At 49.4% G+C, this 19,429-nt stretch overlaps 1 protein-coding gene across 1 annotated transcript; it reads left to right on the top strand.

Annotated features, from left to right (window-relative positions):
• Positions 1–328: 328 nt before the first annotated feature.
• On the top strand, positions 329–737 carry EI90DRAFT_3134620 (uncharacterized protein; the record flags this gene model as incomplete). The annotated part of the gene is made up of 4 exons (XM_039064679.1): positions 329–377; positions 441–487; positions 547–680; positions 728–737. 4 exons carry the CDS (start codon positions 329–331, stop codon positions 735–737), a joined length of 240 nt encoding a protein of 79 aa, XP_038909081.1.
• Between the last annotated feature and the right edge of the window lie 18,692 nt (positions 738–19,429).

Consider the following 19,429-nt stretch of genomic DNA (forward strand, 5'->3'; position numbering starts at 1 on the left):
TTGCACTGCAGCCGGGTCAATGGTACATTGATACAAGGGAAGTTGTCCATGTGATAAGAAAAGAAGAAAGAAGAAAGAAGAAAGAGAAGAGAAGAAAGAGAAGAGAAGAAAGAGAAGAGAAGAAAGAGAAGAGAAGAGAGAAGAGAGAGAGTAAAAGGGAGGTTGAGAGGAGCGGATGGTGGGGCACTGTCAGAGTACACCCACTTCCGGCCACTTCCAGCCTACTTACCATCATGATCTGATTCCATGATCCATGATCACCCAGATTCCATGATCCATGATCCCTGTACAGCCTTATGATCTGATCCCACTCCAAGATCCATGTTCCATGATCCATGATCCAACACAGCCAGACAAACCTGGATCATTGATTGTTGGTATGTACAGTGCCTCGTAGATTAGCTGTGTGTGTGGGCTACAGTATATTACACCCTGAGTAGCAAGCAGGAAGACCAGCTTTCTTCTCTCATTTCCCCTCACTGCTCAGGTATGTTGTACATAGTAACATAGTGGCTGGAATACAACTCATTTCCCCTCGCTGCTCAGCTGGAGCCTGTGTCGCCTAGCACACCTCGCGGTTCTCCTATTGAGACCGACCCAGACCTTCCTAGTCTTACCTCCACTTCCACTGGATCTCTTGACCTTAGCTCCGAGCAGCTCAGTATCCTGACAGGCACCAGGTCAGGTGGGGCTGGGTCAGGTGGGTGTGCCCTGACACTACATTCAGTAACACTTAAGAGTCTGGTCCTTAACTTCAGAATGAGGGGTGCAAACTCTTGGGGGATAGTCATTTGTCGATTTTGCACTAAGGTGCCACTTCCATGTGTATTTGACAGCCTGGTAGTACTGTACTACCACTGATGTATGGGACAGCTGATTTTTTTCCTTTTATTGGTCATGGGAATTTCTTTGTATGGGTGGCCATGCCAGCTGACCAGCCAATCCCTTGGCCACCAATCAGCTTGAGAGGAGTGAGAGGAGCTGATTGGAGCTGATGTATGGGTGGCTGTGCCAGCTGACCAACTGGTCCATGCTGCATACTCTATAACTGGTGGGGATGCTGCCTGATGTGGCAGTGCCCACCACCTCTCCCTCCTTGCAAAACACAATAAAGCACAATGCATGAACAGAAAAGGATCAGCATGCAAGATGTAAGCCACTGCCATATCACAGCCATTCTTACATTGGGGTCCCAATTTTGGTCCTGCACATCTTTGGACAAGCCCAGACTTGGCCATTCAGTTATTCTTCTGTCTTCCCACTCCACATCCCTCACACATAATTCAGACTTTTCACCTAATCTATATTTGACCTGTGGAGTCATTCCTATTTACTTATCTTCCCCTTGGTAACAGTTTGTTTACCTTTGGACTCAGACTCCAACTATATGTACCACAGGCTGAGAAGCTAAAATCAATAAAGAATGTGGACAATCCCAACACTCCTCATCCCAATAAATCCTCCTAATTTGCAGCTTTCCAGCAACACCAATTTCATCCAGATTGGTCCAATGGAAGCTGAGATATGAGATGTCAGGACCAAGAAGGTCACATGGTGTCATATCCATCCCCGGCCAACAACTTCTGGTCCCTCCGATCCCTCCAGTCTACCTCTGCTCCTGCTCCACTAACCTCAGAGCCCCTGTATTCCGCAATCCCCTCGGTACCCCTCGATGGTCACCACCCCCTCCTTTCAATTTATTACCTACGCCTCCCTAAGTATGGAGCCCCGAAGACATCTGGACAGCTCTGACATCTGCTAGCACACTCCTGCCTCTGCTGGGCAATACACTTGCCTGCCCTGCAGAGTCCAGCTTTGGGCCTATCCCTCCTTTCCATTTCTGGGTTATTGCCTGTCTTTCTGTTAACCCCGTAACCCAACTTGTCGGTAATATTCAGTCGGCTAATGTTTAACCCCATTAGCTCTGCTCCGCCATTTGCAGACCCGTCTTCGCTGTAACTATATATATGTCCAACTTGTACATAGGTTACACTTTAGTAATAAAATCGACTAGAGTTTACCCCCTGTAGTTCTGGTTGCCAGTTAGTAAGTTAGGGCACGGACGTGTTACTTGGCACAGCGCTCCTGGCATAAGTTGCTGAGGCTGAAGCCCTCTGCCATGGAGACTCTCCTTCATCTCAACCTGGTCTCTGACAGTATTTTATTACTCCCTGACTAGTACATGTCTTGTATGGCACCAAAAGCCCCCCGCACTCGTTCGCAACTATGCACATTAGTTCCCAACTCTGCCTCACCATCCCCAGAACCCTCACAGCCTGGTCCTAGTCGATTGGCGAGAAACCCAGTTGAGTTTCGAAGCTTTTCTAACCTTGAAACCCCTCTCCCATCGACTCCGATCATGTGCCCCATTAGGAATCGATCACCAGTTGCAGATTCCGACTTCGGAGACACCACGGAACAACCCATAGACCCCGTCCACTTCTTTGGACTCGGTTCCGAGGTCGCTGACTTCGTCGACCCTCCTCCTGCTGATCCTCCCATCCCCACTGTCCCAAGCGCCAACGATGCCAAACCCACCTCCAACGTGGCTATTGCACAATTAGCCCAAGCCATTGCCAGCCTGGCTTGTCACACCGGATGTCCACCACCACCACCATCCTCTGCTCTCCAGACCAAGGTCCGTGAGCCCAAACAGTCCGATGGGAAGGATCCCAGAGAACTCCGAGTATTTCTGGTCCAATGTGAACTCAATTTCCAGGACCGTCCCCTCGCTTTTGCTAGCGACCGTGCTAAGGTCATCTTTGCGCAGTCCTACCTCAAGGGAATGGCCCTCGATTGGTTCGAGCCGGATCTATTATTCGATCAAAATTCTACGCTTCATCCGCGATGGATGAATGATTATCAAGAGTTTGTTAATGAACTTCAAACTAACTTCGGCCCTCATGATCCTGTGGGCGACGCCGAAGTTCAACTAATGACCCTGGACATGAAGGATGGGCACCACATCAATAAATACATCGTCGAGTTCAACCGACATGCCTCTCAACTTCATGGTTATGGAGAAGCCGTGCTTCATTGTTTTTTCTATAACAGATTGCCGGAACGTATCAAGGATGATATTGCCAGAGTAGGTAAACCCTCTACTCTTGCTGAACTTCACACCTTGTCACAAACTCTCGATGCACGCTATTGGGAGCGTAAATCGGAAGTTACATGTCATGCAAAACCCTCTTCCTCTAACGTTTTCGACAAGTCCACCGCCGCTTCTCGTTCCGACCCCGTCCCTTCCTCCTCTTTCAACTCCGCTTCCGGTAGTAGGCCTCTGAAGGACAATAAAAAGTCCGAGGCCAGCTCCGCTAAGCCGGACCTTTTGTCTAAACTCGGAGACAACGGCAAGCTCACGCCACAAGAGCGTAAGCATCATCTCGACGAGAAACTTTGTATGTTCTGCAGTCAGTCTGGCCACATGGTCAAGGACTGTCCCAAGTCTTCTTCTCGCGCGTCTAAGGCCCGTTCGGCCCAGACTGAGGAGCAAGGATCTGCTTCCACAGGAGCAAAAAATTAGTCCGCACCCCCATGGACTTCACACAGACCAGGGGTTGCGATCCTTCCTTCTGTGCACTCAAAGAAGTGCGTTTAAACGCATCTTCTATTTCCGATTTATCCTCCCTCCATATTCCCGTTTCTTTCTCTCTTTCAAATGGTCTATTTTCTCCTCTCAATGTTGACCCTTCGGTTAATGTTCTACCCGTTGTAGATAGTGTTGCTGATGTACCACTCTCTCCTCCGCCCCCTCCGACTACCTCCGTAGATCGATCCACCTCTCTCCGCTTTTCTTCTTTCTCTTCTCCTGTCCCTCCTCCATCCAATGATAGGACACAAAATAAACTTTTCCGCTCCTATGAGAACGTACCCGCACTCATAGACTCTGGGTCTTCGGACTGCTTCATCAATGACACATTTGTAAAAAAGTTGGCCTTGAAGACATACCAGATTAAACCCCTACAACTATGCCTATTCGACGGTAGCACCAACTCAATCATAACCCGTGCCATTGATATTCCCCTCCACTTCGCTTCCAGAAACATCACCCCCACGACTTTCTTTGTCACATCGCTGGATGGATCATGTTCCCTAGTCCTAGGACACAACTGGCTTACCCGCTACAATCTGTTGATTGACTGGGTCTCAAGCAGTATTACATTCCAAACTTCCAAACCTACCAAGACAGTCACTCCGAGCTCTCCCCCATCGTCTCCGGCACCACTGCCGTCGTCCAACATCCAACCATCTGATGTTTCACCAGCACCTCAGTCACAGGCTCCTACTTCCCCGTTACCATCTATCGAGTTTGTCAGCCGTTCCGCATTCGTGAAGGCTTGTTGACTTGAAGGATCGGTATCCTTCAGCCTAACCATCCCTTCCAAGGAAAGCCGCTTAAGGGCTGCCTCATCCCACACCGATTCTGTTGACCTATCGGCCATTCCAAAGGAGTATCACGAGTTCGTGGATGTGTTCAGTAAGAGCAAAGCCTCGACGCTGGCACCACACCGTGAGCACGACCTAAAGATCGACCTTGAGGAAGGCACTTCCCCACCCTTGGGTACTATGTACTCTCTCTCTACTTTGGAACTCGAGGCCCTCCAGGCATTCTTAGATGAACACCTGGCCTCTGGGTTCATTCGCCCCGCTACTTCCGCTCATGCGGCACCGGTCCTCTTCGTCTGCAAGAAGGACGGATCCCTCCATCTTTGCGTTGACTTCCGAGGGCTGAACAAGATCACCAAAAAGGATCGCTACCCACTTCCCTGCATCTCCGACCTCCTTGATGCACCTAGCTGCGCCACAGTCTACACCAGACTCGACCTCCAGCATGCTTACCACCTGGTTCGCATTGCAGCAGGCGATGAATGGAAGACCTCCTTCTGCACGTGCTATGGTTCCTATGAGTGGCTCGTCATGCCATTTGGTCTCACAAACGCACCTGCAGCTTTCCAGTGATTCGTCAACACGATCTTTGCCGACCTCTTGGACGTTTCTGTGGTAGTCTACCTAGACGACATCCTTACCTACTCGGAAGACATGGCTTCACATCAGGAGCATGTCCAAGAAGTTCTTAGGAGACTCCACAAACACGGTCTATATGCCAATCCGAAGAAATTCGAATTTCATATGGACACTACGGAATATCTTGGATACTGCCTCTCTCCCTCCAGACTCACCATGTCCATCGAGAAGGTCAAAGCCATCCAAGATTGGCCCGAGCCCTGTAAAGTCAAGCCTTCCTTGGCTTCGCTAACTTCTATCGGTGTTTCATCCACCAATACTCCGACATTGTGGTCCCCTTGATGCGCCTCACGCATAAAGGAGCCCCCTGGCTATTCTCTGACGATTGTTGCTCTGCTTTCAACACCTTGAAAGAAGCCTTCACCTCTGCTCCTATCCTTACACATTGGCTACCCGACGCCCCCCTCATTGTAGAAACCGACGCTTCTGACTATGCGATCTCCGGAATCCTGTCCATCCGCTGTGATGACGGAGAGGTTTGCCCCATTGCTTTCCGCTCTAGAACACTCTCGGTGCCGGAGCTCAATTACGACACCCATGACAAGGAACTGCTCGCCATTCATGATGCATTCCGATCATGGCATCACTACCTTGAAGGTTCAGGAACCCCAATTGATGTCGTCACCAACCACAAGAACCTCGAGTATTTCTCCACCACCAAACTCTTGACCCGGCAACAAGCCCGCTGGTCGGAGTTCCTCTCCCAATTCCACATGACTGTCCGATTCCGTCCTGGAAGACTCGGAGTAAAACCAGATGCGTTGACTAGATGCTGGGACATCTATCCCAAAGAAGGGGATATGGACTATGCTCGTGTCAATCTGCAGAACTTCCGACCGGTCTTCACTTCGGAGCAGCTCACTGCATCCTTACGGGCTACGTTCCTAGCTGCCACAATAATCTGAGCAGCTGTACTTGTCGACACAGAGGCTCTTCATCGAGACATTTTAGCCTCCCTCTCCTCCGACACCACAATCTCTTCTCATCTCGTTTCCCCCAACCTCCCCAATTCCCGCTGGTCCGTTGATGCCAAAGGCCTTTTAAGGCTGGACAACCGCATTTTACGTTCCGGATTCTAACGATCTCCATCTCTGCGTTTTGCGAGACAAACACGACCACCAACTTTCTGGACACTTCGGTCGAAACCGGACTCTGGATCTAGTACGTCGTGAGTATACCTGGCCAGGCATCCGCAACTTCATCAAGAGTTACGTATCCTCATGCACTTCTTGTGCCTGTGCCAAAGTCCCCCATCATAAGCCTTACGGCTTACTCAAACAACTCCCCATCCCCGAACATCCTTGGAACTCCATCTCCATGGATTTCATCAAACAGCTACCCTCCTCTTCTGGATTCACTTCCATCTTGGTCATCGTGGACCGCCTGTCCAAACAGTGCATTTTCATCCCTACCCATGACACCATCACCTCTCTGGAACTGGCCAAGCTCTTCCTCCTCCATGTGTTCTCCAAGCATGGAGTTCCATCCCATGTCACCTCTGACAGGGGTCCGGAGTTTGTCTCTCATTTTTTCTGTTCACTTGGTAAGGCCCTTGACATCCGCCTCCACTTCACCTCTGGTTATCATCCGGAAGGAGACGGTCAGACCGAACGGATGAACCAGATGCTCGAGCAGTACCTGCGCATCTACAGTAACTACCAGCAGGACAATTGGTCTGAACTCCTGCCTCTTGCAGAGTTTGCATACAACAACGCTCTGAATGCCACCACAGGCGTCTCCCCATTCTTCGCCAACAAAGGCTACCATCCGAACATCACCGTTCACCTGGAGCGAGACCTGACATCAGTACGTGCCCAGGAGTACTCCGTAGATCTCGACTCCCTCCATCACTTCCTTTGCGAGGAAATGCATCTCGCTCAGATCCGTTATCAGGGCCTGGCAGACTCCTGTCGGAGTCCTGCCCCAGCTTTCGAAGTAGGAACCTCGGTCTATGTGAAGGCCAAGTATTTCCACTCCACCCGACCTTCCAAAAAGCTCTCTGAGAAAAACCTCGGCCCATTCGTGATCATTGCCCGTGTTGGAACTCACTCCCTCACTCTCCGCCTGCCGGAAAACATGAGAGCCATTCACCCGGTATTCCATGTTTTGCAGATCGAACCCTCCATCTCGAACATCATTCCGAACTGCCACCAGCCACCTCCGCCTCCTGTAGAAATCGAAGGCGAGATGGAGTTCGAGATCGAGGAGATCCTCGACTCCAAGATCGACCAACGTAGATGCAACAAGTTGCTCTACTTGGTCAAGTGGCTAGGCTATGAAGGGACCGATGAGGAGACACAATGGCTCCTTGCCAGCAAACTCGATCACGCCTCTGACCTCGTCGAAGCATTCCACTCTCGGTACCCAGATAAGCCTGGACCTGAAGCTCCTTAGGAACCCCGACTCCTCTCCCATTTCTCCTTTCCCTCCACTCCTCACTTCCGTTCTCATCTTCTCATTTTCTCTTTTCTGTAAGTACAGCTCCCCTCATCTTACTAATTCTGGGCCTTCAAGGGTTCAGGCCTAAGAAGGGGATACTGTCATATCCATCCCCGGCCAACGACTTCCGGTCCCTCCGATCCCTCCGGTCTACCTCTGCTCCTTCTCCACTAACCTCGGAGCCCCCATATTCCACAATCCCCTCAGTACCCCTCGATGGTCACCACCCCCTCCTTTCAATTTATTACCTATGCCTCCCTAAGTACAGAGCCCCGAGGACTTCTGGACAGCTCCAATGTCCGCTAGCGCACTCCCACCTCCGCTGGGAAATTGTTAGATACTGATCCGGGGTCGGGCACCGAAGGTCGCCGATGCGGACCGCTAAGGGCCGCGATGGCCGCGATGCCTCAGACAAGGCCCGAGGGTAGGGCATTTGGCCTCAGCAACTCTAAAGGGAGTGCTGTGCCCCCTAGTTGTCTCTTGGCCCTCATTTCGAACTTACTGGGGCTGCCTTGTTGGGGTCAGGGCTTGGGGTCGTGGTCAAGTCGATATTAGAGCTGAGGTACTATAAAGTAGTATACAGGATATATATATGAAGATAGAATGAATAGAAGCGGACCCGGGCCGAAGGCCGAAGGGTCCGGAAGCAGATAGGAACAAAGAGCGGGGTTGGCCGCACAGCGGCCGGCAATGACCGAGGGTCAAAACAAACAATAACAGATAAATAAACGAAGGGGTGTAGGGCCACGATAGCGGCGATGGTATCGTAGCGGAGTAGGCGATGTCGTGGAGTCACGCTAGGTCGGTACCAGAGGCGGACTCGGGGCAGGGAGGTCAGTGTGGCTGTGGGGGAGTCGGCCAAGTGTAGGGGAGCCTAGGGGCAAGCGGGGAAGTGAGCAGGGGGTCCTCAGGGAGGATAGGGCTGAGGTCGGGGCTCGCGCTCACACTCGCATAGCGGTAACGGGCTCGGGCGGCATCGGGACGGGCGGCTAACGGGCCGGAATGCACGGCTGTGACAGAAATACACTTGCCTGCCCTGCAGAGTCCAGCTTCGGGCCTATCCCTCCTTTCCGTTTCTGGGTTATCGCCTGTCTTTCCGTTAACCCCGTAACCCGACTCGTCGGTAATATTCAGTCGGCTAATGTTTAACCCCGTTAGCTCCGCTCTGCTCGGCTCCGCCATTTGTGGACCCATCTTCGCTGTAACTATATATATGTCCAACTTGTACATAGGTTACACTTCAGTAATAAAATTGACTAGAGTTTACCCCCTGTAGTTCTGGTTGCCAGTTAGTAAGTTAGGGCACGGACGTGTTACTTGGCACAGTGCTCCTGGCATAAGTCGCTGAGGCTGAAGCCCTCCGCCACGGAGACTCTCCTTCGTCTCAACCTGGTCTCTGACACATGGGCTAGGTGACAAAGTTGCCTTGCTCATGTGACACCTTTTCAGTACAGGTGGCAGCCACACTTGGCTTTAGGCTATGGTCACTCCCATCATACCAACCTGTAACCCTGATCCTGTATAGTCAATCCCTTCATGGGCCTTGGCCCTTCATTCCTCCTTTGAGAAACACCATTGAGTCAAACCCTTGACCCTCGGTGTTGTTCCTCTTTCCATCTCCCTTTGTCTCCTTTCGTCCTACCCTTGTTCCTTTTGATTCCGGACCCTTCCTTATAATGTACCTAGTAACTTGTAACCTCAGTCCGAAATCGACCTGAAATGCCCCCAAGAGACTTTCCCTCTGCTAGATCCGAAATTAGGGACCCCCAGGACAACCAGCAATGGCACAGCGCTCCACCCGAGTCACTGAGGCCGAGGTCCTTCCATGCTAAGTCTCCGATTCCACTCCGGAGTCGTCCGAATCTGCCCATTCTAACAGGTGCTCCCCAACAGACATGAAGTTCTAGCAGACATTTCCAGTGCCCAGAGTGGTGAAAATGAATTAAAAGAGACCCAAGATATAGTTCAGGGGCAGAGTTCCCCTTAGTTTGATTTCTAGTGCATCAGCAAACTGTCACGACCCGACATATCTGTCACTTCTGTCAACGCGTCCTAGTGCCACTTGGCCCATCCTGCCCGCTATCATCATCATCCATCCCTCCATCCGTCCACCTGTCACCCTCATCTGCACTTCCTCCCCCATGTGCGTACCTTCCAACCTAGGTCGCCTGCTTCATTGTTGTCCACCTGCCAGCCAGACAGCTTGCTAGACAGCCAGATGGCCTTTTCTCTTTTGTCCGCTTGCAGACTATTGTTCCTCCTTTGTCACTCATTGTTCTTGCTTGCCTTTTGTTGACCAAGTTTTCTGATATTAACTATTTGTCTCTTTCTTCATTCATTAATATTGCACTTGATCTGTCACTCCTTATTTAGTCACTTGTGTTTATAACGTGTGTAGGTTACACTGGATGTACCTCAGTTTGTATAACGACTTGGATTCCCCCTCTAGTCTCATTGTAAGGCTCCTGTCTGAAATTGGGACAACAATGTAAGAACGAAGTGCAGTGCTCCACCTGAGTCGCTGAAGCTGAAGTCCCACCCCTCCGACCTTACGAGCCTGGACAACTTTACACGCCTCACGGGTCACCTGGATACGCGTCTGACACGTTCCTGACACAAACTTAGGGAGCTCTCAGAGCTCACAGAGCTCTGTGAGTCTTTTTGCTGTGCACCCTGTACACATTGGGTGGAGAAAATTAAATGTTTGAATGATTTTGTTCTCCTAAGGATGCAGAAGTGCAAAGATAATACGTATATACATTTTTGGAAATGCATATTAAATGGCCAGCATCATTACTTGAAAAGCTCTATGAGCTCTATGACACTGAGCTCATAGAGCTCATAGAGCTTTTTGTTTTTAAATAATGGATGGTCTTCATATCTCCATGAAATCTGCTTAGTTATTTTGGCACCAGTAGTGCAAAGATAATATGGATATATGTGTGTGTAAAATGGCCATTGTCATTGCTCTGAAGGCTCTATGAGCTCATCTACCTTTTGTGTTTACTAAAATCAGCACCTTATTTGTTTATTGCTATTTACAAAATATGAGGAAAACTCTGAAATTCAAAAATTTGCACTTTATCTTTCATCTCATTTCTTGCTCAAAACTCAACCAATTTTGATGATTCTATGTGAATTGGAAAGCACCAAAGTGTGGCAATGTAACCATGCATGTTATGTAGGGTATCAATCAGTTTTAAAAAAAGTGTTCCAAATGAAGTAAATTAAAAATACCACCAAATAAAGCAAACAAAAAGCTGATGTATTCTTCAGATATCATCCAAGCCTTTGACACCAAATTTCCCATGGTCAAAAAGCCATGGTTATTTGGCTCACCAAAACATGGTGGGAGACTTTGCTAACACTGAAACATACATTGCTACATTGCCCCACTTTGGCACTTTCCAATGCACATTGAATTATCAAAAAAGTGATTTAATTTTTTTTCCAATTATTCCTAATTTCCTGAAATATTTCTCCCGAACTTATCCTGATTTTCCCCCTAATTTCCCCTGATTTTTTGGACATTCTCCATTTGTAGAAAGTCCCCCATTTTCTGAATTTTCCTTAATTTTCCCTGACTTTTTTCAAGTTTTTAGAAACACCCCAGTTCCCCCTCATTTCCCTTCATCCCCCCCTCAATTTCTCCCTCCAATTCCCTCCACAATTTCTCCCCCATCCCCCCTTCAATTTCCCCCTCATTCCCCCCTTAATTTCCCCCTCATTTCCCCCTCAATTACCCCCCATTTCCTCCCTCATTTTCCCCTTCATTTTCCCCCTCATTCCCCCCATCCCCCCCCTTCAATTTTCCCCTCATTTTCCCTAAGTAATTTCAGATTAACTGCATTTATGTACATCCCTAAATTTGGTCTATATATTGATTGGGCTACATACCCTTGGTGTGCAAGTGCTTGATCAATGAAAGGGGTGATGAGACTATTCAGAATCATAATACTTGAGTGCATGTGGCAGGTATGGAAAGCCAGATGCCACAGAGTGATGAACCCTGATCAGCCACATACCACACTAAGAGAAGTCACCATTGCATTCAAGGCCAGCCTTAATAAAACTCCAGCAGGATGTAGCATCAACATGCTGAAAGAGATATGACTGCAAGGTGCTTCTGACAAAACTTGTGCTACACACATGGAGTGGTAACCTGCAAGATGAAGAGATGCTCCCAGACAACTGGCTGAATAGCAGTGGGGTTTTAGTGGGTATACTGGACCCCCTGTGACCAGGGCCAGGAGTCCCACACTCATGTGCGTAATAGCATTTCTGCACAGTGGCAACTCCAGACCAAACCTATCCTCTTCCCAACACAAGCCCTAAATACAGTGATGTATCCTGAAAGCTACTGGGGTTCCACCAAAAAAAAAAGAAAAAACAACAGTCAATGCACTTGAACTCACGTATGACTTCCTAAATTGGTAGTGTCAGATTGTGACACTAAATTCACCTTCAAGTTCTGGAAAGAACTTCATAGACTCCTAGGAGCAAAACTTAGGCTGACCACCTGGAAGGCAATGGACAAGCTGAACAGATGATTCAGAATGTCATTTAAATCACTAGAGCCTCAGTGAGGCCTGATCTGTCATATCCATACAAACCTGATCCTGATTCGACTCCCAGACCCACCTCTTCACCACCTCTGGAGTCCTACTCTATCCCTGTCTGCTCCAATATCCACCTTCAGACCTGACACCACCTCCCTCTCCTCCTTCCTCTCCTCCCTCCTCTCCTTCCATCCCTCTTCCACCAAGTTATGACCTGACACTGCCATCCCATACCCCATACTCGGACACCACTCATACCTTTGCATCATGATCCTGACCTTGGACTTTGACTCCACCTCAGCTTAAGTCCATTGCATTGGTGACCTCATTCCACATAAACACCATTGCCAATACCCCTCGGACTTCCAACCCCACCTCCATAAGCTCCACTACCCCAAGCTTCATGGACTGTTCTTGGCACCTTTGCCGCTTGTAGTATACATTCCGCACTTCTCCCTCATCCTTATTTGGACTACTGCTTCTTTACATTTAGCCAGTTTGTCATCAACCCCACTTCACCTCATCCTCCTGCCCTTCTGGGCTTCGCCCTCCTTACCTCCGTGCCATAGAGTCTAACCCATGACCCTCAGTACCACTCCACTTCCATAATTCCCTTTGTCTCCATTTGGATGCTCCACTTCAGACCACCTTTGTTTCCTCATGCTTTTGTCTCTCTATTATGTATATGTAGGCACTTGTACATACTCGATTGACCCCCAGTCTAAAATCGACTAGAAATGCCCCCTAGAGACTTCCTCCTTGCTATGTCTGAAATTAAGGACCAAATGGACAAACAGCAATGGCACAGCACTCCCCTTGAGTCACTGAGGCCAAGGTCCCTCCTTGCTAAGTCTCCGGTTCCACTCTGGAATCGTCTGCTCTTGCCCAGTTCTAACAACCTGTCCAATTCCGAAATAGATGGGTTCTGCCCATCAGTGCCACACTTAATTTGCATGTATTGTTCATGCAGTTCTCACACTGTAACGGGTCTATTGCCAAGACTCAAGACAGAGAAAAGGGGGAGGGTGGTAGTGATTGCATATGTGGTTGGGAGATCCAGGTTTTGGTCCTGGGGCACTACTGGGTCTGCTAGAGCCTCAACTAAACACTCACCTACATCTCTCTTGGGTGTCAAGGCCGAGGGTTATGAGAGGGATCTTAGACGTTAGCAACAAGCTCAGGGGGGGCATTGGGGTCATGGATGGTGTTGGAATATGGGATGGAGTAACCTCCCTGGCATAACGGGTGAGTAGTGTATGGATGCACGCTAGAGGTCCTGGGTTTGATACCAGGCTTGTCCATTTTATGTCATTTGTCCAGTCACCTGGTTTATATCATTTGGATATCACAGAGTAAGTCTGGGAAGGCAACATGCAATTCCTTCAGATGGCATCTTTGCCACTTGGATGTACATAACTACTTTTTACTCCTTCACAGGTCTATTCAGTACGAACTTGTTATGTACAAGGTATTTTCTATTTTATATGAGTGGAGCAGAGCTAACAGAGTTAAACGTTAGCCAACTGAATATTACCAATGAGTTGGGTTATGGGGTTAGCGGAATGGCAGGCTATAACCCAGAAACGGAAAGGAGGGATAGGCCTGAAGGTAGGCTTGCAGGGCAAGCAAGTGAATTGCCCAGTGGGGGCAGGAGTGCGCTAGTGGATGTCAGCTGTCCAGAGGCCTTCTGGGTTCTGTACTTAGGGAGGTGTAGGTAATATATTGAATTGAAGTGTTACAAGTGGGCAGATACAGACGACTCCGGAGTGGAATTGGAGACTTAGCGTGGAGGGACCTTGGCCTCAGTGACTCAAGGGGAGTGCTGTGCCATTGCTGTTTGTCCATTTGGTCCTTAATTTCACAGTAGGCGAGCAGGAAGTCTCTAGGGGGCATTTCAGGTCGATTTCGGACTGAGCCAAAACGAGTATGTACAAGCGCCGATATATATAATGGAGGGGCAAAAGCACAAGGAAACAAAGGGGAACCGAATCGGAGCGAAGATGTCCGAACGGGGACAAAGGGTAGAAGAAGCAGAGCGGTACCGAAGGTCATAAGGTAGGACCTGTGATATGTCCAAAAGGAGGTAGGGAGGGCGAGGCCCAGAGGGGCAGGAGGATGAGGAGAAGTGGGGATGATGACTAACTGGCTAGAATGGGAAGAAGCAGTAGTCCAAATAGGGATGAGGGGAAAATGTGAGAGATACATTACAGGCGATCTGCAAAGCTCGGAGGTTGCGGAGCTTATGGAGGTTATGGGGGCAGGGTTGAAAGTCCGAGGAATATTGGCAATGGTGTTTACGTAGTATGAGGTCACCAATGCAATGGACTAAGACTGAGGTGGAGTCAAAGTCCGAGGTAGGGACTATGATGGAGGCTCGGAGCAAAGGTATGAGCAGTGCCCGAGTAGAAGTACGGGACAGCGGTGGAAGGTCGTAACTTGGTGGGAGGTTGGCAGAAGAGTACCAGAGGGAGGAGAGAGGAGAAAGGTAAGGGAGAAGGAGTGGCGGAAAGGAGAGTTGTCAGGTCTGAAGGTGAGTATCGGAGCGGACGGGGAAGTGTAGGAGGGTGATGGGAGGGTGGAGGTGTTGTGAAGGAGGAGTGGAGTAGGAGGAGGAGGAGTAGTAGGAGGGTGGCGAGAGGGGCGGTGTTCGGTCCGAGGTGAGTATCGGAGCAGATGGAAATAGGGGAGGAGAGGGAAGGAGGAGTAGAGGTGGCATGGGGGGTAGAAGGAGGTGTGTTTCCAGGACCGAAGGTGAGTATCGGAATGGGCAGCGGTAGGGTATGACTCTGGAGGTGAAGAGGGTGGAGGTCCGGAAGTCGGGTCAGGGTCGGGTATGCATGGATATGACATGAAGGAGCAGAGGTAGTCTGGAAGGATTGGAGGTAGTGGAGGACAATGGCTGTAGATGGATATGACAGTAAGTGTTACAATTGTCAGGAACATGTCAGACGCATATCCGGGTGACCCGCGAGGTGCACGAAGTCGTCTGGGCTCATAAGGTCGGAGGGGTGGGACTTTAGCTTCAGTGACTTGGGTGGAGCACTGCACTTTGTTCTTATGTTGGTGTCCCAATTTCAGGCAGAAGCCTTACAATGAGGAGAGGAGTCTAGAGGGGGAATCCAAGTCGATATACCAACTGAGGTACATCCGGTGTAACCTACACAAGTTATGAACACAAGTAACTAATCGGCAAACTTGGTCAACAAAAGGCAAGCAAGGAACAAAAGGAGGAACAATAGTCTGCAAGCGGACAAAAGAGAAAAGACCATCTGGCCGTCTAGCAAGCCGTCTGGCTGGCGAGTGGACAACAATGAAGCAGGCAACCTAGGTTGGAAGGTATGCACATGGGGGAGGAAGTGCAGATGAGGGTGACGGGTGGACAGATGGGTGGATGGATGATGATGATAGTGGGTGGGATGGGCCAAGTGGCACTAGGACACGTTGATGGAAGTGATGGATATGTCGGGTCATGACAGTTGGTGTGTAATTTATGATGGTGTTAAGTGGTAACCGGAAGTTGCCACTTAGCCACGTGACTCTATGTACACTGTTGTTACATCAGACTCAGGGTTTGGGGCTATTACCCTGACAGGACCTCAGCCTCAGTGACTCAGGTGAAGCACTGTGCCATTGCTGGTTGTCCTGGGGGTCCCTAATTTTGGATCAAGCGATGGGGGAGTCTCAAGAGGATTTCTAGTCAATTACTGACTGAGGTACAAACAAGTATGTACATCATCTATATATAAAGGAGAGACAGGAGTGCAAAGAACAAAGGGGGTCCAAAATGGAACAAAGGTGTCTGAATGGAGACAAAGGGAGTAGTGGATTAGGAACTACACCAAGGGTCAAGGGTTAGACTCTATGGTGCATCTGAAAGGAGGTAAGGAGGGCAAAGGCCCAGAGGGGCAGGAGGGTGAGGGGAGTGGGGTGGATGACTAACTGGCTAAATAAAAAGAAGCAGTAGTCCAAATTATAAGGGTGAGGGAGAAACATGAAGTGCTCACAGGTAGCGGAGCTTACAGAGGCGGGGTTGAAAGTCCAAGGAATATTGGCAATGGTGTTTATGTGAAATGAGGTCACCAATGTGTCAGGGCATACACCCTGACCTAGCCCACACCTGCACTCACACCTGCACTCACACCCGCATCTGCATGCACACCCAGCCATTGCACCCCCCACGTGCCCTGTGCCGGACGCTCCATGCAGCCGGATGCCCCAGGCCTCATGTGACTTCTGGATATCTCCAGAAGTTTTCGATTATATTGGGCCACTGTGGGAAGGTGGGGAGTTAGCTTCCTTCTCACCTTCTTACCCACAGCAGGCAAGTTGTACACTACTTGCCTTTTATCTATTTACCTTCTTACCCACAGCAGCAGTGTGCCCTGGACAGGGCTGTTTGTCCTTAGGATTGTGGGCCATGGGGGGGGGGCATGGGGACCCATGAGACGTCCCCTGACACAATGCAATGGACTTAAGCTGGGGTGATGTCAAAGTCCAAGGTCAGGACCAAGATGGGATCTCACAATTGGTGTCTGAGTGTGGGGTATGGGATGGAAATGGGGGGTTGTAATTAGGCAGGGGAGACAGAAGGTGAGGTCAGATCTGAAGGTGGGGATCAGAGTGGACAGGAAGAGGGGTAAAACTCCAGAGGTGGTGGAAAGGGTCCAGGAGTTGAATCAGGATCAGGTATGTACAGTGTAGGCAGGATAACCTACTATACCCCTCACTACCAGAATATCTTCCACTACACATTCCTTATGGGCTCCCTGCATGCAAGGACCAACTGCCAACGCTCATGGAGCATTAACGCATTTTATTTCATTTTCTATGGAATACAATTCCACATAAGGTGCTAGTACTGAATTGATCCAGCCCAAAAACTACACTTGGCACTACTGGTTGCCAAGAGACGTGCAAGGGCTCAAAAAATAGAGAAAAACAATAAATATGGGTTCCCCAAGTTTCATCCAGATCGACCCAGCCATTGTGGAGAAATGGTGGTGACGATTTCTTATTTTACTGCAAGGTTCCGCACAATGTCAAAAGACATGTGAGGGTGGTGGTGCCGAAAGTCCCATGCAGTGGAGCTGAGATCCATACTTCAGGAGATCGCAAAACTGGTTTGTGGCCCAAAATGGAAATCACAAGCCATTCCAAAGTAAACAAACTATCAAAATGCACTCTGGAGTGCCTGGAAATTTTCAGAAAAATCACAAAACATGTGAACATAGATTAAATTGACCTAGGAAATTTTGCGGACACTTTCTGGGATGTTTAACCTGCATGGGCTAATTTTGCAACCCACCACTTGGTCAAATCTCAACCATTTGGGACAAATTTGGTATTGACAGAAACCTACGGACCAGGGGAATCGAATGGAGAGGTCGGGAAGGGTTGCTACGGGTAGGAGGAGACAGATGAGTGTGGTGTGATGAAGGAAATTGGTGGAGGATGGCAATTATTAGGGGATATGGCTCACTTGGCTCACTTATCTCTCCTATTTTCTTTTTATTGAACTTCTGCATCAGCCATTGGACTTATCGGCCATACATAACTATTCATGTGGTTTCTTTGACAACAATCTTTGTTTAATATTTTCTTCTCATTTGTTTTTCCACTTTATTATTGTTCCATATGTTTATAAGTCCTGTACATGTAGGAATGAGAGAAAGGAACTCCCTTTTGACTACAAAAAAACTGTAGCACTGAGAGCCCCAACTAAGAAAAGATTCCTCCTGACAATTGTCCAAGATGGACTAGGGGTACATGATTCTTAAAGAGTTTTTGTGATTTTGTGCTTGTTAGTGCCCAGACCAAACCCAGGACAGTCTTAGGACACAGTAGACTTCCTCCCCACAAATTTTCTCGCATTTAGGTGGTTAGATTCCTAGCTTGCTTGCAATGGATATGACACTTTCCAGGGACAGGTCTACTAACACCACCCACATGTTTAACAAGACCATATGCACTGCTCATCACACATTTCTGCAAGTGCCTTGGACCTATGAATTGAGGCATTGTCCATAACCAGGACAGATTGTGGCCAGGGATATGTGTCAGGGATGGTGCAGGAGAGGTAGGGGTAGTGGCATAGCCCCCAGTGCTAGCAGCCCAGGTGGCAGTGTGTCATATCTGTGCATACCCAACCCCGACCCGACTTCCGGACCTCCACCCTCTTCACCTCCGGAGTCATACCCTACCGCTGCCGTTCCAATACTCACCTTTGTACCCCCCATGCCACCTCTACTCCTCCTTCCCTCTCCTCCCTTATCTCCGTCCGCTCCGATACTCACCTCGGACCGAACACCGCCCCTCTCACCACCCTCCTACTACTTCTCCTCCTCCTACTCCGCTCCTCCTTCACAGCACCTCCACCTCCCGTCACCCTCCTATGCTTCCCCCGTCCGCTCCGATACTCACCTTCGGACCTGACAACTCTCCTTTCCGCCACTCTTTCTCCCTTACCTTTCTCCTCTCTCCTCCCTCTGGTACTCCTCCGCCGGCCTCCCGCCAAGTTACGACCTTCCACCACTGTCCCATACTTCGTACTCGGACACCGCTTGTACCTTTGCTCCGAGCCTCCGTCATAGTCCCTACCTCGGACTTTGACTCCACCTCGGTCTTAGTCCATTGCATTGGTGACCTCATACTATGTAAACACCATTGCCAATATCCCTCGGACTTTCAACCCCACCTCCGTAAGCTCCGTAAGCTCCGCAACCTCCGAGCTTCGCAGATCGCCTTCGGCACTTTCGCCGCTTGTAATGTATCTCTCACGTTTTCCCCTCATCCCTATTTGGACTACTGCTTCTTCCCATTCTAGCCAGTTAGTCATCATCCCCACTTCTCCTTATCCTCCTGCCCCTCTGGGCCTCGCCCTCCCTACCTCCTTTCGGACGTATCACAGGTCCTGCCTTGTGACCTTCGGTACCGCTCCGCTTCTGTTTACCCTTTGTTCCCGTTCGGACGTCTTCATTCCGATTTGGTTTCCCTTTGTTTCCTTGTGCTTTTGCCCCCTCCATTATATATATCGGCGCTTGTACATACTCGTTTTGGTTCAGTCCGAAATCGACCTGAAATGCCCCCTAGAGACTTCCTGCTCACCTACTGTGAAATTAAGGACCAAATGGACAAAGAGCAATGGCACAGCACTCCGCTTGAGTCGCTGAGGCCAAGGTCCCTCCACGCTAAGTCTCCGATTCCACTCTGGAGTCGTCTGTGTCTGCCCGGTTCTAACACAGTGGAGTAACAGGAGTGTATGGTGGGTAGCCCTCACTCGGGCTTGCATCCCTGTCTGGCTTCTTAGGCTGAAGCAGTAATGATTGTTATTAGAATGAAAGGCTAAACTAAACTAAACTAAGATACTTGCCTGAAGCAGTAATGAGAAGAAGGCTACTTCTTCA

This window comes from Cantharellus anzutake, assembly GCF_015039405.1.
Source record: "Cantharellus anzutake strain C23 chromosome Unknown EI90scaffold_122, whole genome shotgun sequence".
Taxonomy (NCBI): Eukaryota; Fungi; Basidiomycota; class Agaricomycetes; order Cantharellales; family Hydnaceae; genus Cantharellus; species Cantharellus anzutake.